The 27,180-nt window shown below is 48.6% G+C and overlaps 1 protein-coding gene across 3 annotated transcripts; it reads right to left on the bottom strand.

Moving 5' to 3' along the window:
- Positions 1–26,978, bottom strand: LOC114062393 (cytochrome P450 4B1-like). Of its 3 annotated transcripts, XM_027893756.1 has the most exons (13): positions 26,723–26,978; positions 22,794–22,938; positions 22,078–22,122; positions 21,440–21,567; positions 19,845–19,942; positions 4,932–4,958; positions 4,687–4,838; positions 4,366–4,472; positions 3,401–3,591; positions 2,966–3,099; positions 2,421–2,485; positions 1,660–1,742; positions 1–933 (listed from the first exon to the last, which is right to left on the bottom strand). In XM_027893756.1, the coding sequence occupies exons 1-13, from the start codon at positions 26,900–26,902 to the stop codon at positions 765–767; spliced, it is 1,524 nt and encodes a 507-aa protein (XP_027749557.1). In that variant the 5' UTR covers positions 26,903–26,978; the 3' UTR covers positions 1–764. The 3 variants fall into 3 exon arrangements, with proteins under 3 accessions (XP_027749557.1, XP_027749540.1, XP_027749548.1); XM_027893739.1 differs by lacking the exons at positions 19,845–19,942; positions 21,440–21,567; positions 22,078–22,122; positions 22,794–22,938; positions 26,723–26,978 and adding exons at positions 5,460–5,587; positions 5,677–5,721; positions 6,403–6,544; positions 7,433–7,763 and having other exon boundaries at positions 4,932–5,053; XM_027893747.1 differs by lacking the exons at positions 1–933; positions 1,660–1,742; positions 2,421–2,485; ... (3 more) ...; positions 4,687–4,838; positions 4,932–4,958 and adding exons at positions 15,076–15,826; positions 16,478–16,560; positions 16,765–16,829; ... (2 more) ...; positions 18,872–18,978; positions 19,548–19,699 and having other exon boundaries at positions 19,818–19,942; positions 26,723–26,902.
- Positions 26,979–27,180: the final 202 nt, after the last annotated feature.

Raw genomic sequence — 27,180 nt, 5'->3', positions numbered from 1 at the left:
TGCTTGGAGGGCATCCTCATAAGGCTTTATTCTTGTTTCAGAGATGAGGCCAAGGCTGATCACGGTTGTTTTCAGTGGGGTGAGTGCTTTCTCCAGGTTAGTTGGTATCATGTCTCTGATGTCTCTGTGCTGGCTCCTGAGTGCCTTCAACTCAAGGAAGTTCAGTTCTGGGGCAGAAAGAAACCACAGGCCTTCATCTCCATAATGGTGGGCACAGTGCCAGGCGCAGAACAGGAATAATTTGGAGGGTGGTGCATGGGGATGCAGCGAGGCTGCCAGGAGGAGCCCTCCTGCCCTGGCACTCCCAGGCTGGAGGCAGGGGAAGGACTCTGTGCTGGGGCAGCGCCCAGGCTTTAGACATCCATGCAAACCATGCCAGCATTGTTCACTGCCAAGCCCATCCTGGAGACTGACAATGGAACAAACCCGCAGACGGGTGACAGAAGTCCCGCCAGGCAGCGTGTGAGGGCATGTTGGAGGTCAGGAGATGATCAGGACGTGGAGGATGCCCACAGAGGTGAGCCACAGTCATGCTGTGGAACCCCCTCAGCAGTGCTGCTCCTCCTGCAAGGAGGGGACCTGGACCTGCTGGGTTTGGTGTTTGTCCGAGGGGGCTCAGAGGGCCCCCCTGGACAGCAACAATGGGGGCTTAATGTGGGAGAGATCCAATGTGGACAGCATGGATCTCTTTCCGTGCTTAAATCTCTGGGTGGAGGGTGGCATTTGGGAGAGCTCTTGCCCACCTGCCGTGATGCCCCATGGGATCAGGGAATCTTCTTCAAATGCAGGTGTATCCCATTGCTGGACCTGAGGACGATCTGTGGTATCATTATGGGAAGCTTGGATGGGTCTGGGCAGAGCTGGAAGCGGAGCAGGGTCAAGGCCAGCGCCACCTTCATCTCATTCATGGCGAACTGCTGCCCGATGCAGTTCCTGGGGAGAGGATGACAAGTGCTCTGACTGCTGCCTTTGACCCTGCCTGCCCCTGAACTGGGCTCAGCCCACGTGTGAGCTGCAGGACATCCAGCTGTTGTAAGAATGGCACCACAGCTCATCTAGGAATCCTCTGATGCCACACCAAAATGTGTGGATACCCCAGCTCGGGGAAGGGGGAAGGTATTCCTAATTTTTTATTAAGAAAGCATTGAAAAAAAGATATGAGATTGAGAGAACGGAGACTTATTTCACTAAAAAGTGCAGAAAAGTTAATTTTGGCTCGGTGTGGGGATCCTCTTGCAAGTTACTGATACCTCAGTATCATACATCTGTCTACTGATACAGCATGGGAACCACAGAGACTTGGATCCAGCTTCACCTTGAGGGGCACTGGGATTCACCCCTAAATAAGGGAGCCTGTGTTCCTAATGCAGGCAGCAGGAAATGTAAACATGTCCACAAAGCCACAAGAAAAGTGTGTGAAAGCCTGCAGTGACCACAGAGCTTAGGGTGTTGGAAATGCTCTGGAGCTGATGGAGCACAGAAATCCTCTTACAGGAGATTTTGTAATGGGAAATCCTGTTGTGGAAAGCCTGTGTGAGTTGGCCAAGCCAACTTGGCTCATGGAGACTGAGGGAAGATTGGCTTCAGGAGCTTGGCTCTGAGCTGGGTCTCCCATGCAAGGCAGACTAATGGGAAGGAGAGGGATGAAGGATCTCCCACCTGGGTCCAGCGGAGAAAGGCAGGAAAGCATGGGAGTGCCTCTGTGCTGAGTTCTCTGGAGAAAACCTCAGGGGATCATAAACCTGTGGGAGCAACAAAGACCATTTGGTCAGTGTTTGTTCTAACATGAGCAGCACCAGGTTCTTTCCTGGTCCCCAGGTTAGGGCTGGGTGCTGTCTCTGCCCTTCCTGGGGGAGTTGCAGTTAACAGACATCTCTCTACAAAGCCGCTGAGTAGATCTTCCCCTTGGAGATATCCAGGTCACCCACTACAACCCCAAGATGCCTGCAGGTGTTTTCCCATCCAGGGCAGCGATGATAAAGTCAGATTCCTTTTGTTTCCAGAGATGCCCGATCCTTGCTTTCTAGACAGCCACTGGAGGGAGGTAGTTGCACACCCTCCTTCAAGTTTTCCAGTTACTCTTCGAAGCCTCAAAAATATCAGCCTCAAATCACACACTGCCTGGAGGTTTTGGGGTTTCTCATACCACTCCGACATCTAAGGCTATCCAGGGTAGCTGAAAGCAGTCTGAGTGTCTCTGTGTCCCCATGCATGAAGAGAGACTATTTAACAGCTTTTCCCAGTACTTTGTGTGTTTGGTAACTCTATTGAACTTTGCATTTGGATATGGACTCTTGGAATGAGAAGGAAAAAAAAATAAAAAACCCATAGCAGGAAGGCACAGGCTGAACAAGGCACGAGTGAAATGTGTGTCTGGGCTCAGACATCATCTTCCCTTTCTTGTTGCAGAGGTGAAATACCTCAGGGTTCTCCCAGACATCCCGGTTCCTGTGAATACCAAATATGTTCAGTGCAACCTGGCAGCCTGTAAAACAAAAATGAGAAAAAGCTCATGACACCTCAGAGTGAAGATGCAGAAAAGGTGGTTTTGGGATGGTCTCTCTCCCTGGGCTCTGCAGGGGCTGTTGCAGGAGATCTGACAGTGATGATGCCCAGCCTGTCCAGGCAGGTAACCTCCTGAAATCCTCACTCGGACAAAACAATGACCTCAGAGCTGGGCCTCATTTTTTGTATCAAAAATGTATCACTTTTACTTGGCCAGCAACAAAACTCTACAAGTCCCCTGTGAGCTCTGTGAACACTCCAGTGCCCTGGAGCATATCCTTAGACTCTCTCTGGCCATCCTTTCCAGGCTCACAGGGTGGCAAGTTGTGGTAGCCCCATACAGTCCTTCAGAGGGAGAAGAGAGGCTGGAAGACCCACCATCCCCTCCCCACAGCAGCACGAACAGGGAAGCCCCACCTGTCACAGACAGGAGCACGAAGGATGAACAAACTCAACAGACCTGCCGGCAAGCTGCGTCCATCAGGAAATGTGACGGGCTTGGAGAGCTGTCGGGACACAGAAGGAACCGGTGGGAACAGGCGCAAGCTCTCCTTGATGCACATCGTGGTGTAGGTCATCTTCCCAAGGTCCTCCCTGAAAGCAAACTTGCTGAGGGTGCACCTGATACCTTCATCTATATCACTGATGAAGATATTAAATGGTATTGGTCCTATTATGGAACCCCTGAGGACACCACTTGTCACCAATCTACATCTGGACATTGAGTTGCTGACCACCACCCTCTGGATGCCACCTTCCAACCAATTCCTCAGCCACTGAACAGTCTACCCATCAAATCCATATCTCTCCAATTTAGAGAGAAGGCTTTTGTGGGGGACCACAAAAGGGTAAGTGAAAAGAGTTCAAGGTAAATGAATAAGACATCCTGGCTCACCACTCAATGGTATCTCGGTCTCCCAGGATCCCCTGGATCTCCTCCCTGCAGCGTTGTTGGTACTCTGGATGCAATGACATGCAGTAGAAGAGCCAGGAGATCCCACTGGCTGTGGTATCGTGACCCTCAAACATGAACGTGTCCACCTCAGCACGCAGGTCCTCATCGGACAGTCCAACTCCATTTGCATCCTAATGAAGAGGAGAGAGCATCATTCCTAAGCACACTGGCCTTTTATTTTTATACCCAAAGGATTTGCATGATTTGGTGTTGCTTGTGTTTCCCTGTCCATCAGGAAGTCATCAGAAAATATACCAGTATATATGAGAACAGTCAGCCCTGCTGATTGCCAACTCTGTAGTCAACAGGGCTACAGAGTTGGGCTTCAGTGGGAGACAAGTTTCCAGCCCATCATAAGGACACCCTTTTTGATCCCCTACCAATGGTCCCTGTTACATTTTTCAGTAGTTTGGTTTGGATGACTTTTTTTTTCAGACTGAGACACGAAAGAAAGCAGCAGCTCCAGAAAGAGTGAGCAGAGCGTATCTCCCTCCTGAACAACAAATGGCAGTTTCTCTCCAGAGTATCCGAAGAGATCTCTGGAAGTAAAACTACCAAAAGTAACAAAGAAAATATCTTGACAGGAATACAGAGAAGGTGCCCTCCTTGTAACCTTTCCAAAGACCTCATTCCTCTCTGGTTTCTGAGAAGTCTCCCCTTTAAAACTATTAGTGTGCTCAGTGGAAATGATCAAGGAAGGTGAAAGTCTGCCCAAGGTATTCATGCTTACACACTGCATTTCACACCTTTATATTTCCCTCCCTTTCCATCCACATTTCCCTGAGCTAGGAAAGCTGGATTGAAATAGCTGTTGCCAGGAATTTCAGCCAGGGCCTGGATGCTTCACTACTGATGCATCCCCGATGTGTTCTTTAGCATTTGATGTGATCATTGCAAACATTCACCTTGCTGCAAAGAAGAATGTCCAGAAAATCCAGGTGCCTCTTCTTCAGGATCTTATCAAGCTCCTCCTCATTGGAGAGTAACATTTTTCTTTCTTTTATTACCTTATCTGCAGAGAAGAGTGCCTCAGTTAGATGCTGCTCCAGAGATCTCATGTACCTGACCACTTGGTCAGCAGTTTGGGCTCCTGTTTAATGTGTAACCCTCTGGCCAGTGTCTGCTGCACCTCCCCTCTGAGCCACTCCTGGTGCAAGTGGGGGAGAGGTTCAGCTGGGAAGAAAAGGGGAGAAAGGAGGAGACCAGGGAGAAATGGGGAGAAATACCTGTATGGGTGTGGGCCAGCTTGCAAGCATCCTGAAACTCACGGCCCTTGCGAGTCAGGTTGTAGAAGACATCCTTGAAGGAAAAAGTCTGGATTCTTTGGCTCAGGAGGTAGCTCAGGTCAAAAACAGCTTTAATGTAATAGTGTGAGTTGCTGTAATGAGGCCAAGGTTAAAGCTGGCGTTAGCAACATGAGGGGGAAACGGGAGCACTTGCTTTCCCGGGATTTGAGAGTTCAGGCACCGACCTCTTAGTCTGACAGTCGGAATTAAAACTGAAGGCGCACTTCATGATGCTGTCTAGTGTCATCAAGCTGACATCTTGAAAGAGCTCCACTGACTTCCCCTCTGTGCTCTTGTCCCATTTGTCCTGGAGGTGGAGACGGGTAAGGAGGGACAGGCTGCCATCTATGATCAGGTTGCATATTCCCGTCCCTCTTCCCAGATCCACACTGCTAATTACTTATCTGCAAGCAGAGGCCCTCATTCACTATATATCCTGTGAATCTAATAAAACTCTTGTGCATGTCTTTTTCTGTGTATACCACTCCTGGGCTAGCAAAGGATATTCTAGCAATGGTTAGTTTTATTGGGAAAAAAAAAAAAGAAAAAGAAAAAATAAGTGCAGTGTCCAAAGGAAGGTGAGAGGAACAACTTCAGAACTTCAAAACTCTAGACACTAACTGCAGTCTCTTTCCCTCACTCCTTTCCCAGATCTGATTATTTTCACTGTTGCACAGCTGAAAGGTAAAAGCAGCAGGAGTGGGGATTCTTACCAGCATCACTTTGACTGAGTCTGACATCAGGGTCACATAAGATTTCAGCACATCGTAATGAAAGGCTGGTGTGAGCATCTTCCGATGCTGGAACCATTTGGCTCCGTCCAAAATCAACAACCCCTCCCCTGAAGGCACAAACAGCAAAGGCTCAGTCAGCTCCTCCAGGCTCTGATCATGGCTCTCTCTGGCAGCCTTACCACTGCTTTTGACTTACCAATCCAGGGAAGCAGGAATTTGTAAGGTACACTGGCCTTGGGATCTGTAAAACAAAGCAGATATCAGAAGTGGATGAATGACTAATGAATTTTAAAAAAGAAAATTCAGGATAAACTGACATTAGATTTTGCTCTCTAAATCACAAGGCAACATTAATCTCATTTCAATATGTAGAATACCACTAGAGGTAGAGTTGAAAAGTGGTCATCTGCAAATATGACCTCAGTGGACTTGAAAAAACAGCGAAATGTAGGACAATAAATGTGTGTGGAAAAGAAATGACCACAGCAAATCCCAAGTTGAGAATAATGAGTGGGAGTTACTGGAGATGCCCGTGTGTGTACCACTCACAGGCATCATGCTCCACAGGAGGGAGCAGAGGGGAAGACATAAGGTGTTTTCTCAGACCCACTGCCATGCCAGCTCACCCATATTACTGGGTTTACTGGGAAGCACAAGCACAGTGGTGGTAGATTCCATAGAAGGCAGTAGGACCAATGACAATGGGGATAAGGTACTGGAAGGAATGGGCTCCCGGTCACTGTTCTGCACAAGAATACAAACTGCTCCATGAAACCTGGGGCAGGCTGAGAGTTTGTGAAGAGGAGCTAAAGAGGAATTGCCATAGCTGTGAAGGAAGCCAGCAAAGGGGATGACTCCAGGCAAGTTTTCCATGATTTTTTTTTTTTGGTAGGGCTTCTAAAACCCAGATATAGAGACTTACCCGTTCGGCCAAGTATGCTTTTGGCATATTCAGGATGGTGGACAACTAGAGCAGGCAGGACTGGTCCAAACCATCTGGGAAAGGCATAGGGGTATTCTTCTCCCCACAACACTAGTTGATGTAATATTTTTTCAGAATATACCTACAATGAATGAGAATAAATCAGGGAGATAAATAATAAAGGCAAAAAAAAAGAACATGCCAGGGAGAACAGAGGTTAAATCTACCCTGTCATGGAAAGCACAGGCAAGGCATCCTCTCTTGGGAAAAAAAGCAAGAGTGGGTGGACCTGCCACACAGGGGCTTTCACACTGCGGGTGAAGGAGAGGATGGGCATTTCAAAGGGACTGTGCACAGGTGGCAAAGCTGCTTGAGCCACCACTTCCCTGCAGCACAAGGCAGCTCTGTGGAGAGTTCCTGGCTGGGGCCAGCTGCAGTTGAGCCTCCTTAGGACAGCCTGAGCTCAGTGGTGTTTCTTGGACCTACAGCTGGCATGGGCAATACCAAGAGGTCTGGTGGACAGGTCAGGAGGACCAAGGGTGTTACACCCCTGTTCTCTAATTTCAGCAGTGCAAGGTGGGCATGCAGTGTGGAAGCAAAATACCTTCACTACAGAGCAATGAAAACGGCTGCATTAAAAATGCCCTGCTTTTGTGGTCGTGTCTTCTTCAGTGGCTGTAGGGGGAGAGACTCTTATTGCTAGAAGGTTTAATGTATAAGAGAGACATTCAATGGTTGCTCATATTTAGGTAACTTCATGAAAATCCAAGAAATCTCCTAACTCTGTGTTTAAGCACATGATCAAATACAGCATGGCACTGTTTTTTTCCCAAATGATGCACATCTCATGTCCAGGTAACCTTTCCTCCTGCCCTGCAGAAGTCTTGGCACTCCCTGTGTAGAGGTCCTCTCCCATAGGAAGGGGCAGTAGTAGGGGACACACAGCCCATCCAGTGCTTCTTAACCTGGCTGATATCTTGCACAGTCCTTGGGACAAACCCACCCTGACCGAGCCCAGCTCACTCCTTACCAGGTGGTTGTGGCCATAGAGCCAGTGTTTTGGGGGGCCAGGGAATGCCTCCAGAGCTTTGATGAGTTTCTTCCTCTTCTGGTAGAACTGGACCACCTTCAGCAGCACGAAGATTACCCCAAGGACCACGGACAGCTGCAGGACGACAGCAGAAGGTCTGGCTATGTTGTCCAGCAGAGACACCATGCTGACGTGGGATGGCTGACACTGCCTTCTCCTGCCTGTTCTCTTCTGCTTCTCTCACGCCTTCACCTGATGGGGAGCTCAGTGCAGGTAAAAACCCTCTCCCTCCTCCTCTGCTGGAGCTGAGCCTGGTGAAGTGGAGCTGACACTGATTTATAGCAGCAGAAACATCAGGGTAAACAATGCGTCAGCTCGGCCGGCAGCCCGATTACTGCTGCTCCCACTCACCCTTTGACCTGCTTCCTGCAACCTATCCCTGCAACCTGTGGATAACAAACTACCTGTGCACATTCTCCGCATTATTTGAAGTCCCATGCACCCCAAAACAGCACTGTCACACACACTCACAATCCTCCATGCCCAGGTGGATGAAACCAGAGGAAGGGAGGAGGTGAGGGGCAGCCAGGCTGGCTCTCTAGCTGAGCTCCGTGCTCCCCGCAGACAGTTCAGGCATGGAAGCCATTTATCCACCCACGTGAAGTGAGGAACACACAGGCCACCTCTTCCCAATGAGTGGTCTGGAAGGATTTATCCACCTTCATATGTAACAGTGGTGCCCTGAGTGGCTGCAGCATCCCCCAGCTCTGCCAGGCTGGGTGACATAACCCAAACAGCACACAAGGGACGTGGCCCTGTTCCCCAAGAGCTCCTACCATAGACAAGCCAGGAGATAAAACTGATGTCCAGAAGAATTGCCGTGGTCAGTAGATGAGACAAGGAGAGAAAGAGCTGTAGAGCAGTAAAATGATTGAAGTAGGTTGAGAGCGCATCCAACCTGATGGGGAGGTGTGACGGTAAGATTATGTTCCCTCTACAGTCCTGGTGACTCCTCCTTCCCCTCTCCACATGGTATCTCACCATCCTCCAAAGAAGGCTCTGCATCACTGCATTTACCTCTCCAATGCAGTGCTTGGTTGGGCCCAGGTAGGACTTTTCTAGCAATCCCTGAGAAGACCCTGCTGGTTATCTGAGCTCACGTTCCGTATGCACAGAAGCCTGGAATGGAATTGCTGAGATCAGGGAGGACTTGGGCTGGAAACCTGCTGTGTGAGGGTGACTTCCAGGCATATTGCATTTTTCTGTTGGGATATTACAAGGATCAAGTGGGTTATCAGTTGCTGAGACTGATAGTCTGATAGGCTACTCCATAGGGAGTGCTGAACTTTGTTAGTGGTTCTCTTCAATGTAACACATCTCTGAGACAAAGCACTTCTAATGTTTGGGTAATTTCCTTTAGTTTTTATTAAAATATGCCATGTCCAACTGAAACCCATGTTTTTTTCTTCTTGTAGAGTAATTTTATTGAAAAAATTATAGCTTTTCTGATGTTCATTGTTCAGATATATCATTTTTACAGTGGTAGAGACATGGAGATCATTGTCTGAAGCAAACCTGCACAGCCTCACTGAAAATATATAAACCTGTTAGACAGAAGGAATATTCCTGAACAAATGCTTCAAGACCCTCTGTCTGGGAATTGCCTGACTCCAGAAAACTGTGTCATAGTGGAGTGACTTTTACCTGAGCTGGCTCATGGCCTGCTCATGAATTAATGATTGCAAAGACAAGGTTGTAGTTGTAGGCAGTACCATTCACATTTCAGCCTCAGGGAGATTTGAAGTGTCTGGCTGCTATGAACCCATGTGAAGGATTGTGGTCCATTCCTTCTGCATGCTGGTGCTAGAAGACTGCTCTAGAAACATACTTTTCTCTTGAAAGACATCAGTTGTAAGATCTACTCTCAGTCTGTTCCTGGGGTGCAAATACCCTTTTGTTAGACTGCCAGTGTTGTCTACACAGTAAGTTTCTTTGGCACTTTCCAAGAAATAGTAGTTGTGTAAGTTCCTCAGCTGGGATAAGGTGACCCACTCAACACTACAGTTGTCCACATGGCATGGGGCTTTTGTTAATTTGGCAGGAGTGTGCATTGAAAAGTGTATTACAGCAGCTCTTTTATCTCCCCAGACCTGGGTGCTTTGGTTGCTTGAGCCCTGTCCTAACACTGTTCTCCACCTCCACAGTGTGACTGTCCCCTGGATTGGACTCATGTAACATACATTAGGATGGTGTCTCTGGTTCTTCAAACTGGGAAGCAGAGGAAAGGGGATATATTCTCTGCCTGCCATTAGTCATCCTGCTTTCTCCCCGTCAGTCGCTGACACACTCCTTTTGTTTGCCTTGGAGAAGATCTCTGGCAGGATTTGCACTGAGCAGTGTTAGCTTTTCACACACTTGGCCATCTTCATGGAATTTGGTGTGTCTCTTTATGCCAAGCCAGCTGGATCTGTGCAAAAGTTCAGAGGAGAGTTAAAGGTTGATCTTTAGGAGGCAGAACGCTGGTTAGGCATTTCTTAGGGAAGGATTTGGCTGTAGCCAGAGCATAAGGGACCCTGTTTTCCATTTACAGTTTTACACTCCTGAGCAGGAGCATGTGTGACTCCAGGGACATCATGGCCATGGAAGGTGTAGCAGATACATTTGGGACACTTCTAGTACTTCTAGCTCTTCCTTTTGTCCTGCACCTGTCCTGCAGCACAGTGATTAGGGGGTTTCCACCAGGAGAGGAGGCAGTGCAGGCTCACTGGCCAGCTGGCTGAAAAGCAGGTGAGTTGCCCCCACTGGGAGGCTCCTGCTGATGCTTCTCACCTACCTGAGGAGAAGGGTGAATATGCAGCACAAAGAGCCACTTGTGGGCTGCTTGAATCAGATCTATGGCTCTGCAAACTGCCCTCAAAATGTGGGGCTGATCTAAATATGCTGGGCAAGTGAAGGGTGTGAGGAGAGCAATGTTATTGAGAGTTTGGACAAGTCTGATGTGCTTTTGGGGTTAACTATGAATTCAGGTTCAAGGGGCATGTGCTGAGACACCCCATTCTCTATCTCCAGTGCATCATGGACGCTGCCCTGAAGCTGTCCCTCCTCCAGGCTCTTTTTCCTCTCAATCAGCTCTAAAACGGCCTAAAACAACCCTCCTCTTGTCTTGCCTTGCCTGGGTCTATGGAAGGGAGGGAGGAGATGGGGAGCTCCTTGGGGCTGGGTACACTGTAAGGTGGGATTGTTGCTGTGGGTCTCTCATGTGAAGACCTGCAGCACGCCCATAAAGCCAGTTATGTAGTTGGGTGCCTTACAAGGTCTGCATAAGGAAAACAGGAATGTCTGAGAGTTGAGCCTTTGGTCAGTGCCAGTGAAGCGTGATCTGTGGCACTTACTCGATTACCAGACCGACTGATCTGGATCTGGCTGGCACCTTTCAGCAATCAGTTACAAAATAGTTCATAAATACCCCAAAAACCCGCAGGTGGAGGGGACAGGCCAGTGAATGGATTTGCTGGTGCAGGCACATATCAAACTTTTATAGCAACACATAAATTCTCAGTGGTGACAAAGTCCCTGTACAGCGGGTTTGACCATGGGTTACTGAGCAAGGTCAGTTTTTACTGAACTGGCTCCCTCATAGTTATAAAATAACCAGAAACAACTCTTGAGTGTGGAGCCAAAGGATTTGGGTTGTCTTGAAGGTCAAGTGAGATGTGAAGCACTGAGATGATATGGAGGGAACACAGGGAGTAGCGTGGCTGAACCCACATTTACGGGGATTTGGAGCAGGAATCTGTGCTTGGGTGATGGCAAAACTCAGTGCTCAATCCAGCCTCCAACCTCTGCATTCTAGGTTTCACTGGTGGAGGGGAGAGAAAAGCCTTTCTCATATATTTCAGAGTTTTCACAGCAAGAGCGGCTGTGAACACTCTTTAGCACTCTTTAGCTGGGGAAGATAACTCAGAAGTTTTTGCAGAAGAAGAAACCCCTGCAAGAATTTCCAATGGGAAAGTGAAATGACTGCAGAGTTGCAACTGGAGAAAAGTGAAAGGGGACTGTTTTGGTCATGGTAAGGGCTTGGGACAAGGCCAGAACAATCTGTTAGCACTAGGAGGGTCTATAGCCCTGTTGCTTCTCGGAGTCCTGAAAGTAGAGGACTCCAAAAGAAGATCTCAGAATGAAAAAAGCAGGTACAAGGGTCCTCTGATAGCCAGAGGAGTCTGGGGAGGCTGGCAGGGTTATCGGAGGCTTGGCTTTACCTTCTGGACATTTTAGGCTGATGAAACTGCTGTTGGGTGTTAAAGGACACTTGGAAGGTTGTCAAACATTTGCAAAGAGCCTCTGGGGCCATAGCTCAATGCTGCGGATGTCCGAGTGATGGCAGTGGGGCCATGACAGGCCAGGCCATCAACACTAAAAAAACCCATTACACTGTAGAATTTCCATCCCATATCACAACCATGGACACAGCAGGCTGTGGAAGTTGCTTTCTGAGTCTTGGTAATTTCTCCACTTACTTTAGACACCTAAAGAGGAGAAGGAGAGGATCTTCCTCACAGATTTAACTCATCCTGTTGACATGCATTGCAGGAGAACTGGTTTCCTGAGCAGGTGAAATTCAGGTGGCAAATAGGTACTGTGCCCCACAGCATGACCTTGCACAGCTGCTTTCCCTGTTTGTGCTTGTGTTTATTCAGATAGGAAGAAGAGTCCAGGCCCATCTGTCGCTGTGTGTTCCTGCAGCACTTAGTGCTGACAGATGAAATGTAGCTGTAATGCCAAAAAAAAAAAAAAATAACATTTCAAGCTTCCAAACACATGACAGATGAGAAAATTGTGGCCAGAGCCCAGCAAGTGTTGCAGGGTAATGCAAGCTGCCTGGATCCCATCTGACCACATATGTCTTGAGGATGAATGTATATCTGGAAGCATTTAATACAGCTGTCCAAAAAATGTGTTGCAATACTTATTTAATTTACAGGCTGCTTCCAGTGTAAAATCCCAGTGGGGTTTAGATGGAAATTGCTGGCACCATCTGATAACAAATTTGCCTGGAGAGCGGCGTGGGTCCTGTGCAGGGACTGCATTCCCGGCGGTGTGAGCCAACTGCTCTCCCTGCTGGCTTTGCCGCTTCCATCACCGGGGAAAGTGCCACCAGCAGACTGTGATGGACAGGCACCTTCACGAGACTGGGATGTGGCTGCACAGTGATGATGGCAGTCTGTGGGGAAGGGAGTAACTGCAGGAGTAGGTGGCATCTTTGCTCTGCTGCCGTTGAAAGAACGAGCTGCTGCAATGAGAAAAATCCAAGATGTTTTGAACCGACACAAAGATTTGTCCTGTTGCACCCTGCACAGTCCCTGTCATGAGTTCTTGTTAAATTAGTTATCTGAAGGTCTGAATCAGGCATTCCAAGATCAATCATCGTCTCTGCAATTACCCTTTCTGCAGGAAGTAGGGAAGGATTAAAGAATGAGGTAACCTCTCTGCAGCTAGTCCTTGACTGTCTTTATTGCTCTGAGAGATACCTCTCATGTGACCAGATCTTTTTATTGCTACCATGTCTCTAATATCTAGGATGGAAAGGGAGATTTGTGGGAAGCACTCTCTTGATTCTGAAAAGGTCTGGCTTGCTCTGGCACTGGGACACAGGAGCTCCAGAACTCCTGTTGCAGTCTCAGCCCAGCTGTCCGGTTCAGAAGCAGAGCAGCCACGGATGATGTGTGATGCAGGACGTGAGATGACACAGGATGCGGAATGCAGGTTGCAGGATATGAGATATGGGGTGTGGGATGCAAGCTGTGGGATGATGCAGGATGCAGGATATGGGATGCGGGATGCAGGATGCAGAGTGTGGGATGCAGGTTGGCTGGCTTGCCTTGCAGAGCTGGCCTGGCATGCAGTGCTGACCCACGTGGCTCGGGAAAACTGGGAGCTGGGCTGCTGCCATGTGTGTTGTTATTTAGAAGAGTTTGCCTTGGAGGGTGTTAGCACCGAGGAGAGCTTTGTGAGCAAATTTTATGTCGGGTTTGGGTGTGTGGTTGCAGAGGGAACCAGGCTCTGCTCCCTTCTCCTGAGAAGAAGCCACAAGCACAACACAGGGAGGGAGAAGAGAATGCTGCAGAGCATCTTTCCTTTTCCTCTTCAGATACGAAGAGGCAGATTTTTAGTGAATCCCAAAACTCACCAGGGGCACAATGGTTGAACAGGGTGAAGATGGGAGAAGTCAGGCTTTTCTGTCCCAAAGCCAGGAACATTCAGGTGTTGGATGATCCAACTGGGAAAGCAGCAGTGCAGGTTTTCCTGTACCCCTGATTCAGTCCAAGCCCAAAAACCAGACCAGAGGTACCCTGCCTGAGCCTTACACCACACCAATTGCCTTCTTTGGGCATTTGGATTATGCAATAAAAACAGTGACCAGCTCTTAAAACCTCTGAAAATGCAGATTCCCCAGGTAAGCAATGTCAGGACTTAAGGAGCCTTAGGGAGTGCTCTGTGCTATGTAATCTGTATCATCTACCTAAATTCAATTTAGCAGCTGTTATTTATCTACATGAGGACTGTTATGCCAAGCTCCCCTAGTCTGATCCCCTTTAACCTACACCCTTTCAGTGAGTACACCATGATTTCAGCCTTTGCTCTTGCTCATTAGATGCTCTTGCTTTAATGTTTCACATTTGAATGCCAAGGTCCACCACTCCTCTTTAGATAGCATTTTTTTTTTCCAGATCTTACCTTTAAAAGAAAATTGCATCCAATACAGAGATTTATGTAATTTACTTCCAAGGACTTCAGTTATTTTGATTAAAATTTTTCTCATTTTGCACTTTAGGTTATGTAATCTTGGAGAAAATGCTGTTGCCTTTATACTTAAATCTCCAAAGAGGGTTGAAGGACACTGTCTCATTTCGTGTAGTGAAAGAGATGTAATTGAAAATTTTTTGAGAAATATTTGTGTTTATACATCCAAGTACGATGTTTGCTTTGATTGCAACAGCAGGATATTATTGATTCATATTACCTTTTCAGTCTCTGTATCTACAGAATACCCTTTGGAGAGATTGTTGCCTTTCAGTCATTTCTTCTCTTGGTTTTGTGGAATGCCCCTGCCTGCTCTTGTGCTTATGGACTCATATCCCTTTTACTTCAGCAGTTTTTCAATTTATCAAGATAATTTTGTATCCTGGTATGTCCCTCCAAAGAGCTCGTGGTGTCTCGCAGTCTCATAACATTTTACATTTTAATAAGCACACTCTGTGTCCCTCCATTGCAAGGATAATTCTGATTTCAACTCGAGAGCTGCACCTTGTGCCTGAAGAGGGAACAGGCAGCTGGAGCCTGCAGGTGTTTTCCTGAGCTGGCCCAGCACATCCCTGCAGAGCTGGCATCTGCAGAGGAGAGCTGTGTGCACTCAGCTGATGTCTCACTGCACAGCAGCCTGCTCATGATGCTGGAACCACAGCTGACATCACTGGGATGATAATTGCAACAGCAGAATTTGGGATTTCACAGTCTTATATATGATATTCAGGGTGGTCTCTTGCTAGTCATGAGCTTTCTCTCTATCCCCCATTTCTAAAGGCATTTTACATTGCATTTGTGATGAAGCAGGCAAGCATCAGCAACATAAACAACACAGCTGCTGTTGCAGGAAAAATTATTGGTTTATTAAGAAAAAAATTACAGAATATTTTGCAGCTGGGGCAGAATTTCAGAGCCCAAACTGGAATCAGTGCTTTCAGCAAAACAGAGACACACACTGAGTGTGAGAAGTGAGACAGAGGTCTGCCACGGGCTGTCCCTGCTGCAGGAGAGGAGGGCTGACCTCCAGGCACTGAGGAAGGTGCTGACGACGGAGCAGGGCTGGAAATGGTCTCGGATTTGGACAGGACATGAGTGTGAAGGCAGGATTTGTTAAGAAGGAAGCTGGTGGGACCTGCAGATGTTCCCAGGCCAGGCCAGCCCTTGTGGCAGGGCGAGGGGACAGACAGCATGGCCATGCCTGGCTGCTCTGAGATCAGTGCTCTGGAGCAGATGGCAACGGGCCTGTGCAGTGTCATCCCAGCTACCTTGGCCCAGCCTGGAAAGGGCTTTCAGCTGGTGGAAGCTGAAAGAAATCAGGAATCCTCATCCCCAAATCCTGCCCTGCACTTTTGCCCCAGAGAAACCTTGTCCCATCATCTGCTTGGTCCCTCCCTCTGGTGAAGGCAGGATGTTTTCCAGCGTCAGCGGATTTTCTTTAGATACAGGTGAATCCCATTCTTGGAGCGAAGAATGATCCGAGTTATTTTGAGGGGAGGATTGGCAGGGTCAGGCAAGAGCTCGAAGCGGAGCAGGGTCAGGGCCAGTGCCACCTTCATCTCGTTCATGGCGAACTGCTGCCCGATGCAGTTCCTGTGGTAGAACAGCAGCTCAGCCAACTCCACCTCAATGCTGGGCACACCAAACCCCTGGGGCCAATCCCAGACCCCTCACACAACTTCTTCCCCTCTGCAGCTCGGGGAGACCCCAGGCAGTGTTTTGGGCAGGGAAAGCAGGTGGGGTGAGCAGGAGGAATCTGGGGGAGCAGTGGGAGCTCAGGAATTTGTGTCCAATGAGCATGGAGCAGGAGGAAGACGGGGAAGGCAAACAAGAGGCCAGCAGAGATGAGGTGGTGAGTCTCTCAGCAGGAAGGGTCTGCAGTGTGTTTGTCTTGGCAGTGTGAGCACAGGGAAAAGGGAAGGACTGGGAGAATAGGAGAAGGGGAAATCAAAGGGTAGGAGGGTGGGATAGGGTCTCTGCATCAAGGAGAGAAGAGAGCAGATGAGCTCAGAATGCTGCAAATTCCCCACATGACACCAGCAGGATGATCCACAGCTTTGGGATCCAGCTCCCTGTCCCCAAAAACGGCATGGTAGTGTTGCCTTCCCATTTTGCCTGCTGGTATCAGAACCCCTCTGCAGCACAAATGCTTGTTATCTGCTCGTGAGCTGTTTAACGCTGCAGGGGCAGGACTGCAGGTGGTGGTCTCTGCCCACCACTCCTTCACTGCTCAGTTCACTTTACCTCATTCCAGCAGAAAAAGGCAGAAAGGCGTGAGAGTGCCTGCCAGAGGCGTTCTCCGGGGAAAACCGTGATGGGTCAAACACCTAAAAATGAAGAACATGCAGCAAGAACAAGCGATTATTTAAGGAACACGGTACTGACTGGTATCTTCAGAAACGTGACACCTCTTAATTTCTGAAGAGCCCCTTGGAAGGAGAATTCTGCTCTCCTGCTAGCAGGGGAAGAGGACATGGGAAGAGGTACAGCATAAAGGAGAAAAATCATGAGAAGGGCAAAGAAAAGCTCACCAAAGGATCTTTCCATATTTCAGGGTTCCTGTGAATGAGGTAAATGCTTACTGCAGCAACGGTGCCTGTAAAGCAATCAAGGAGGAGAAAAGGGCTCACTGACAAAGAAAATAAAGGAAGGTTGCAGCATGCTCTGTCTAAATCATTGTGGTCTTATCTGTCAGATGGAAACCTATGAGGGTTTTGTCACTGTATCAGAGAAAAACTAAACGATTTCCATTTGTTTAGCTGTAAGCAGCCAACCAGCAGAAATGAGGAAGGCACCAGCAGCATATGCACATCATTCCCCATATTGTGCCAAATCAGAGAAACAAAACAGCAGTACAGGACAATTCCTGCATGCAGCTTGGCTTGTGACCAGTTCCTGTCCCCCTGCACCATTTGCCAAGAGGTAAACCATGAGCTTGTGCTTGGCCAGGAAGAGAAGGGACTCGGCCCAGGCACGGCTGCCCTACAGTGATGGTGGCAGGAAGGACATCACGGAGATGCTGCTGTACAGCCCAGACCTCAGTCTATCAACAGGATGCCAACATCTGCACAGCCCTGTCTGAACATCTGTGCCTGCGAGGAGCAGGTCACAGAGGCAGGACTGTCCCCTTTGCTCTGCCACAGGAAGCGAGGATGCAGCTGATGTCTGAGAGCGCAGTTTTGCGCAGTGGGAATGGGATTTACAGACCTTCTGGCAAGGTGTTTCCATCAGGGAAGGTGATGGGTTTGCTGAGCTGCCGGGACACACCAGGCACGGGTGGGTAAAGGCGAAGGCTCTCCTTGATGCACATGGTGCTGTAAGTCATCTTGCTCAGGTCCTCCCTGTTGGGGCAGAGGCAGGCTGAGCCCCACACTCCTCCTGCTGCCCTGTGCTGGGAGGCCCCTTGTCCCAGCCCTCTGAGCAGATCCCCTTGCAACAGACAGGGAGGGTGTATGGGGGGACCCACAATGTCCAACCAGAGGCTGCTGCAAGCTGGGGCTGCCAGGACACCTCTGAACAACCTCTGAACAAACTCAAGTGCAAAGTGACAGCGAAAGGTGAAAAGCCATGACTATGATGCCCTGTGGCAAGCAAATAGGAGAGTGCAAAGAGCAATGCTGGTGGCCCAGGACTTGGTATGGCATCCAGAATGTCCCTCCCAGTGTGGCAGATTTAGCTGAAGGATGCAGTACCTGCTCCATCCTATGGAGCCCCTGTGCATGCAGCAACCTTTAGCACCCCAGCTTTTGAGCTTTGAAGATATTGCTCACTTAGAAATGGCAGTAACAGGAAAAAAGCTACCAGCTGAGGAAACGTGCAACTTTACCACTGAATTGTCTCCCGGTCCCCCAGGATGCCCTGGATCTCCTCCCGGCACCGTGCCTGGTGCTCAGGGTGTGATGCCAGGCAGTAGAAGAGCCAGGAGATCCCACTGGCTGTGGTATCGTGGCCCTCAAACATGAATGTGTCCACCTCGGCACGCAGGTCCTCATTGGACAGCGCAGCTCCATTCTCATCCTAACAGATCAGAGACACTCTCAGTGGCCCATAAACATAAAATTTATATATATATATATAAAATATATAATACTTAGATTATATATATTGTAGTGACACACACATTTTTATATATACATATGTAATACATAAATATATAAACAAATATATATGTATATAAAAATATATATAAATATATATAATATATAAATATATAATATATAAAAATATATATAAATATATAAAAATATATATAAATATCTCAGGAGGGACTAATATAACCTTCAGCTATTGCAAAGGGGTATGATGATGCACATGGGATACATATAAATGAAACCGGTGTCTGTTTGCACTGAGTTCAGGGCCCCTTTCCCTTCACTTACAAATCTCCTTATCCTCACACATTAAACTACCTGGACTACAAAATCTCTCTGCATGTTGTATTCCCAAAAAAGACACTACCAGCATTTCAATGATGGAAAATTGGATCAGCTTGGCCCTTCCTCAACTAGGCAGGACTGGATTAATTTTTTTAATGGCTTGTGCCATCCTGAGGGTCTCTGGTGGTTTGTGGGACCCCTGTGAAGACTGACTGGCTTTTGCACCCTGTGCCGTGCCAGGCACACCCTCCTCATCACTCACTTTGGCACACAGCAGAATGTCCAAGAAGTCCAAATGTCTCTTCTTCTGGATCTTTTCAAATTCCCGTTCATCCTTTAGGGATTCCTTTCTCTCGTTGATCACCTTGTCTGGGGGAGAAAGAGTTAAAAGTTCAGCAGGGAAGGAGATTCCAGACTGCAAAATCATTCTTCAAATGCAAAGCTCACCCAAGGGGGTGACCACTGCTCAGTCCACAATGCATTTTACATGTGCTTCTGCATCCCAGGCAGTTTGGCATTTTCAGCAGCAAATGCCATGCACATGGTCATCCTTCTCTGCAAACTTCTTTGTCCCCCACAGGCTTCTCAGCCTATTTTACACACCCTTCATGCATTAAAGTCACACCTGGCTAGGAAAAGAAAATCTTTCCTTGCATCGGTGTTTCCTGCAGTGCCCGTCCCTTGTCTCACCAGCATCTGGTCATTTAGCAGGAGTGTTCCCAGAGGGGAATTCCTCTGTTTCTCCAGTTTAATAACACAGGAGCTGTGAGACCTCCTTGCTTAATGCCTTGATCAGATCACTGCTCCAAGCTGATGGATCCCAGAACTGAACCTCCGGGCAGGATCACTGCACGGGCAAGGAGGCAACTTCTTTGCCTCTGGGCAGACATCACTCACCCTGCTTGAAAGTTTTGGGAGAGGACGAAGGCAGGGAGTACCTGTGTGGTCATGGGCAATCCGGCAGGCCTTCCTGAACTGAAATCCTTGGGGGCTGAGCCAGTAAATGATGTCATTGTGGTAGGGGAAGATGCGGAGGCGCTGATGCACCATGTGGCAGAGGTCGTAGACAGCCTGGATGTAGGCGTTTTTCCTGGGGAGAGGGGGAATGGTGGATGCTTGTAAATTCGGGAGCACTGTCGCGTGGAATTTGCCCATTTCCCTTCCAAGCTGCAAACTTCCCGCCAGAGTTTGGGGCAGCTAGCACTGACCTGTTGGTCTGGCAGTTGCTGTGACAACTGAAGGCACATTTCATGATGCTATCGAGAGTCATCAAGCTGACATGCTCAAAGAGCTCCACCGGTTTTCCATCTGTGATCAGCTTTTCCCATTTATCCTACGGCACAAAGCAGACAGAAAGGAGAAGGCAAGGGTCAGTTCTCCATGATCTGCAGTCCCACTCTAGTTAAATGAGTGCTCAGATAGGGCTACATCCCAGAAAAATGGGAAAAAAAAAAAAAAGAAGTGGATCCCTTAGCTGCCATCAAAATCCCGGAGAAGAGAAGCCAAGAGTGGGATGGTTAATACAAGATGTGCCTCAGGCAACTGCTATTCTTGGATCAGGGGAGTGGTGAGTGCCGGTACACCCTGCCCTGGGGCAAGGGCACCCTGGAGAAGCCCAGGACAGGTGCATTTCTGGGTGATGGGGTGTGCTACCAAAGTCTTTCTGAGGATGCAGTGCATTTTCTGCACAAGAGCAGCATATTTTGGCACTGGGCTTCACTGAGTCTGTTCTCAAGCACACGAGTTTGGTGCTCAAGATGCAAACTTTGGACCAAGTTTTTATTCTGTGTAACATAATCTCTCTGCCACTGTGTTTTTCCAGCATATAACATGGGAGCTCTTGCTCAACCCCTTCCATAGGGGATCCCTAGGGAAACTATAAATAGTGTCTCTGTTGCCTGGCAGACATGAGGTGATGTTGAATCCTCTGTCCTTTCGTGGCTGTAAGGAACCAACGGACTAAAAAGCTGAGAAAGGGAGGAGAGGAAAGGAGCACAGATCTGAGCTTCCACAGCGTGAAACCAGGTTTATACAGACAGATGCACGTCCATAGCACATACAACGATTGCCACCTGGTGGCACAGCCTCCCTCAACAGGCACTTCTGCACTGTCTGCAAGGAATTCTGAACTCCCAGGCACTTGAGTGCACTGCAAACGCTCTCCTGGCTGGTCACTGTGCCAGTGGAAGGGATCCAGCCAGGATCCATTTGATGCTGGGAAGGCTGCAGCGAGGGAGGCAAAGGAGAAGGAATAGATCCAGCACCCAGACTCCTGCCAGTTCACGTGCACAAACCCTGGTGCCCTTTGCCTGTGATTCGTACTGGTTTCAATCCTGTCCAGCACCAATGGATGGAACAACAGTGCAGACTCACTGTGTATGAGGCAATGCAGGGACTGCAATCCAGTCATGGGTATGCTGACAATAAATAATATCCTTTACTCTTAGTGACAGCACACCTCTGCTCCAGCTTTTGTATTTTCAGGATTTACATCAATTCCTCATTTACAAAAAACACCTTAAAAGAAGTTGTAGCTCAGACTGAGACCATGCACAGTTTGAGGGTGGCAGTAACATTAATCCTCAAATCTCAGCCACAGATCCCAAGGCAGTACCAGGGACATTGCCACTGCAGGGAGGCTCAACCTGCCCATTCCTTCCAACTCACGGGCAGGGATTTGTGGTGGCTCAGAAAGACTGACTGTCAGGGCACGGTGTGTCCTTACAAATACCAAGTAAAGAAAACCCTCCCCCAGCATTTCCCTGCTAACCAGTCATGATCAGGGAAAAGAAAACAGGGCAGAGATAGGAGCATCAGACGTGAGTCCTACCAGCATCACGTTGGTAGACTCTGCCATCAGGGCCACGTATGGTTTTAAGACGTCGTAATGAAACCCTGGAGTCAGGAGTTTCCGATGCTGGTGCCATTTTGGCCCATGTAGGATCAGCAACCCGTTCCCTGGGGAAACACAGGCAAGTCATGGTTTGCTGGGCACAAGCAGGCTGCTTTCACCTGCCTGCAGACACATCCCTGGCCTGCAAGGAGCAGGATTAAATCTGCTATCTGAACTGCTGCCATCAGAGCCAGGGTTCCCAGAGCTGAGCAAAGCCCTGCTCACCAAAATTACACAGTGCTGCCTCTGAAAAGAAACACCAACACTGCTGGAACAGAGAAGTTCAGAACAGCAGATGTATTTTTGACCAGTCCTGTACTGAATCTAAGCTCCTCCCATCACCACCCTTTGCTATCCAGGGACATGTAAGTGGTTCTCATTTGTACCTATTGGCTACATCTGAACTTTCTTTCCCTGAAAATAAAGAAATAGTACTGTTTAGCACCTTTTTTGATAAATGTAATAATTTCAGGGAGCTTTTAGCTAAAACTCCATCAAGGTACAAGCATAGTGCTGTTCATTTATAACATGTTTTTTACTAACTTCATAATCATTCCTAGTAGGCAAATACATACCAATCCATGGGACAAGGTGTTTATAGCTGATGTTGTCCTTGGGATCTGTGAAAAAACAAACAAACAAACAAACAAACAAAACATGAAGAGAAAATAAAATGGTAAATGTTTCAGTGGCATCAACCCACAGATTTACACCCGAAAGCTCCCTCTGGGCTCTCATTTTTGCTTGGATATGAAGCAAAATTGGTGGCATCCCTGCAGAACTCATGAGTATTTCACCACAAAACAACTGTGTCTATGCCAGCTGCAATAAACACATATAAAAGCAGATGTCCACACTGGAAAAAAAAAGAATATTGCTAGTCCAAAGTCTGTGCAGCGTGATAAATGATTAACCCTCCCATACAGTACTGCTCAGGACCTTTTCTCTCAATGCACTAAAGATACTTCTCTGCAGTAGGAGCCAGGACTCTGGAAAGCTCCCAGTTGTCTTTTCCTTGCTGGGGTCAGGCACCAAGTAGATAACTTTTCAAGGAGCACTTGAGGAAGTGTGATTTTCCAGCAATGGATTTGGAGGGTCCATGATCAGCCCTGCAGGCCTGTGCTGAAAGACCCAGGGCACGGCATGAGGGAGGGGTATCTCTCCATGCCTTTAGATGATTTCTGCAAGAAAACCTCTCTGTGAAGCCCTGCCTTGCTGTGAATTTCGGGGCTGGCGTGGGAAATATGCAGGCTGTGGTTGTTGCTCCACAGCTGAAGGCATTTGCTCTCACCTCCTCTGGCCAACAGAACCTTGGCATAGTCGGGATCGGTGATAACCAGGAATGCTGAGAAACTCCCAAACCACATAGGGTGGGCACGTCGGTACTTCTGTGCCCAGATCTCTACCTTGTCCAGCACCTCTTCCTCCGTGAGAAACTAATTGTAGAGAAGTAAAAACAGAAAGAATACATAGATTTGGAGAAAAAAAAATAACCAATCTCTCAATACACTGTCTTAAAATTCAAGGTCTTTCTGATCACAAAACCAGATAAGGAAGAACAAGGTGTTGTTCATCTGGGTTTGCAGAACATGAGAAGCAGAGAGGTTTATTACTTTTAAAGCTCATATAAAATAATTCTTCCCTATCACTTGACACAGCAAACATCCTTAGGCACAGTGGTGGTGCCTATCAGCCCACACACATTATCTGCTCTTTATCCATGGCCACCCCAAAGAAGACTTTACCCCAGACAGCATCCGCGTTTTGTGGTGTGCAAATACATTCCCACTTGCACACGGCTGAGCAATTAGCAGGCCAGTGTCCAAGCAAAATCCAACAGAATGAATCCAAAGACACCAATAGAGTGTACAGAGAAGGGAACACTGGCTAAAACCGCTAGGTTAAGAATTCACTGATTTCCAGGAGTTGAATTTATAAGCCACGAAGAGCCAGTGCTCCCAGAAAGATTTATCTCCAGCTCTTGGAAGCTGCCACCTGAGGAGTAACACGAGCACCAGCATTCATATCAGCAGCACTGGCAAGTTCATTCAAAAGGGATCACCACTTTATTGCTTTTACAGCCTGTGTTGTTATATATAAATGGGCAATAGGCAAAGAACAAGTGGAATGATCAGCAGAAAGATCCCCAGTCACAGGCCAGAGTAAGAAAATCACAGAGACAAAGCCATGTAAGAATTCTTTTTGCTTTGAACAGAAAATACTCTGGGCCAATATGCAGGGGGATTTTTGGAAGCTAGGGCTAACACAGCTGCTACTGCTTTGACTTGAAGCCTAAAGATTAATTATATGAGTGTACTGGTGCAGAAATCAGCCTCAAAGTCACCCTATTGATGGAATCAAGTGAATATTTGCTCAGTTGCTTTGGTGCTGAGTTAGCTAAGCTCAGCCTTTAGTCTGGCTGATGTTTCTCAACCAGGGACATGGATTGTACTCAAATGATCACCCACATCAAATAATCAGTCACATGTGGCTTGTCTTGGAGAGGATGCTTGGGAGTCCTGGGGTCTCTGCCAGGGCACTGCACAGGTTGTGTGAGGGCACATCCAGGTTTGTGCTTCCTCATGAGCTGGGAGGATCCTTGAAGTACATCCTGTGTGTCTCCCACATTCAGCAAAATTATGAACTACTTCCAGTTATCATTTATGACACAAGGCTCACCCTCAGTTTCTCTAGCTCAAGTTCAGGATTTTGAACTTAATAAAGAGAACCGTCAATTTCTCTGGTTGCAGGGATGAAGTCTGGAATAAAAGGAGGCAGCCCTGTCCAGCACCCACCCCTTCAGCAATGCCAGCAGAAGCAGGGCTTGGCAAGGTGCCTTTAGGTGAGTGATGCTTAAACATGTGACAGTCCCTTTGACATGGCTGCTTGTGCTTCCTCCCATCATGAATCGCAGAAAGCACAAATGGAAGTAACTGGGAGATGCTGAGCAAGTCTTGCTGGCAGAAGTCCTAATTTTAGCAGCCTTTGCATCCAACCTTGTTTTTGGAGCAGTGGCCTCAGTGTGCTGTAAAGAACCATCCCTGTGCTGGTAGAGCGTGGGGTGGATTTATTTGAGAGGAGAGGTAACCTCCAAGGTTAGTAACCAGCTGCACCAAGCACTCCTGGGGCACAGGGTGCAAAGTCCTGGAAGCTGCAGAGGAAGAGGAATGGAAAGCTACTGCTCCCTAATCAGGGCTCCAGATACCAGACTCTGCATGAAAGACTATCATCAGTTCTTCTTCCTCCCTTTTAAGCTTGAGAAGTATAACCTTCACTCGTGTTCAATGAAGAAAGATAACTGCCTGATCTCATGCTGAAATGTAAGTTTTGAAACGGATCCAACACTAAAAGCATCTGGGAAGAGGTTTAAAAGCACTTTTAACGGCTATGCACTGATAGCAAATGAAAGAGAAAACACAAGAGCTGAAATCTGAGCACAAAGCTGCACTGTGCACAGCCAGAACCAGGCTGGCATCTCCCCACAGGGCACAAGTGGGCAAAGGGCTGCTGAGGGACTGACAATCCCCTGCTCTCCTCTAAGCAACTTCCCACTAACCCTGAACAGGGGAAATCAGTTTGTCCAGCTCGCAGCTGGCATTTTGGGTTTTAATTAAGTTGTGCTGCCGCAGTGACACTGAACAGCTCTACACAACCTCTCCTGATATTTTAATGTCATTTCTACTGCATGGTTTGGATAAGCAGAGACTAATACTGTTTTAAAGTAGAAAAACAAAGTCATACAATCCCAGGAGATCCACCCAATGCATGACTAACATGTTTGAGATTTTGACCTGACCTAAATCAAAACTGTCAAATGATCACTTAAATCAACAGAACAGAAAATGTCAGTGCTCTCCCTGAGTACAGCTCACAGGTCCTCCTCCGAGGTGCATGCAAACTTTGTATTCAGCGTGTGCCCAGGGCACTGCCAGTTTCCTTCCTGGCTCAATGAACTGTTGGACTCTGGGGAATTCAGCAGCACTTAATCAACAAATTACTAAATTCACAAAAGAGAAATTCTTCAAAAAATACTGAGGTAAAGTCTGAGCCGTGAACAACCTGGCCATGATGAGAGCAAGTGGTTGGCACAAATGGTTATATCACCTTCCAGGATAAATAGTCACAACTAACAAACGTACTTTATTTAACTGCAGTTTTAAAGTCTAACTGGCAGTGTAACAAAGCCCTGAACTGGCCCATCTTCATGCTTACATTGCCAAAAGACTGCCTGTCCTATCCAGCATGGCAAAACTGGGGCTGCCACGGCATGGGGACAAGCACTGGGAGGTCCCCTCCTGATTTCCCAGATACTTTTCAGGATGCCAGTTATTTAGTGAGCCACAGGTTTGGCCTGGGCAGGACATCAGCAGAGCCCAGCAGAAGTCAGCGTTTAGCATGTATGGAAAAGCTTTTCGCATCAAGCAAGCTCAGCTACTCCTCATGAAGCTGCCAATGAGTTGTGGCAATCTGTTTGTCAAGGCAGACAGGCTGATCTGTGTTTGCAAGTCATCCATGCCACTGGTACTCAGAACAAGGCTCACCTATGTATACGTGGGTTTAGTCAGTCATGACTTTAATGCAACCTTAAGAGTATCCACGCCCCCTCTGCTGGATGCAACACCTGGGATGTTTTTCGGGGCTTAAACGTGACTCACAGTGATCAATGCCCTGTATGAGTCCCCTGGCCGTGGGGCCGATGGAAGCTGGCAAGGGACAGAAGGTGCCTCTGGATGCCGGGAGCAGCGTGCATCTGCTCAGCATCGAATCAGCTCGGCGCCGCAGGGGCAGCTGCAGCGGCCCTGCCCTGGCTTTCAGAGGAGCAGAGAGGTGACAGTGCAGCCTGCTCCGGGACAGAGCAAGGCGGCTCTGCTGCCTCCAGCACCAACGCCGGGTCACGTCCCGGCATGACCTTGCCCTTGCCACACTGTATGACCGCTTTCTTTGCCTGCCAGCCAGCCACCACCCCTTTCCACCGTGCAACCTGCAGCAGCCTGAGCGAGCCATGCGTGAGCCACGCTCCCTAAGCATCACAGGCAGAGAAAGCAGTTTGAACGGCTGATAAAACGGATGCCCATCTCCCACTCGCACCCGGACTGGGAGAAGCAATTCTCCCAGACCACGGGGACAAGTCCCACCAGCATCACCCCCACCCGGCCCTCGGGGAAACTGCTCCCCGCACTCCCCCTTCCCGCCAGCAGCGCAGCCCTGGTTCTGCCCCACCTCGCGGACGTGGCCGAAGAGCCAGTGTGCGGGGTGCCCGGGGAAGGCGGCCAGCGCCCGGAGCAGCTCCCGCCGCCGGTGGTACAGCTGGATGGCCTTCAGCAGCACGCAGGTCAGGCAGAACACGGCGGCCAGGTGCAGCACCCTGGAGACATCCACGCCCAGCCACAGGAGCTTCATCGCCGCGCTGAGAGCCGCCGCCGCTGCCTCCCGTGTCCCCGCGGCCCCGGCGGCACCAGCCAATGCGGGGCGGAGAGGCAGGTCCAAAGTCCGAGCGGCTGCCAAATCACGGCAGCGCTTGTTGGGAGGGAAGGCAAGGCAAGGCAAGCCAAAGGGAGCATCCCGCGGGAACGCCGCCACACCGGCTGGAAGCCGCTGCCCCCACCCCTGATGCCTCGCCGCTGGCACCGGCTCGCCCCTGGCCGGGACTGCGGGCTGAGGAGAGAGGAAAAGACCAT

Source organism: Empidonax traillii, unplaced genomic scaffold (genome assembly GCF_003031625.1).
Source record: "Empidonax traillii isolate 1590-97213 ecotype Southwest subspecies unplaced genomic scaffold, ASM303162v1 scaffold15:size5535645, whole genome shotgun sequence".
Lineage (NCBI taxonomy): Eukaryota > Metazoa > Chordata > Aves > Passeriformes > Tyrannidae > Empidonax > Empidonax traillii.
Note: the sequence above shows the minus strand (reverse complement) of the source record. Positions and strands in the feature narration are given on the sequence as shown.

What these genes read in the sequence shown, in the direction of transcription:
- LOC114062393 (XM_027893756.1), bottom strand. Translation starts at nt 26,902, where the DNA reads ATGAAGCTCCTGTGGCTGGGCGTGGATGTCTCCAGGGTGCTGCACCTG. An exon ending in GACCGAGATACCATTGAGTG is followed by an intron (nt 3,100 to 3,400) that starts GTGAGCCAGGAT and finishes GTTTGCTTTCAG; the next exon opens with GGAGGACCTTGGGAAGATGA. An exon ending in CCTTTCTCCGCTGGACCCAG is followed by an intron (nt 934 to 1,659) that starts GTGGGAGATCCT and finishes TCCTCTCCCCAG; the next exon opens with GAACTGCATCGGGCAGCAGT.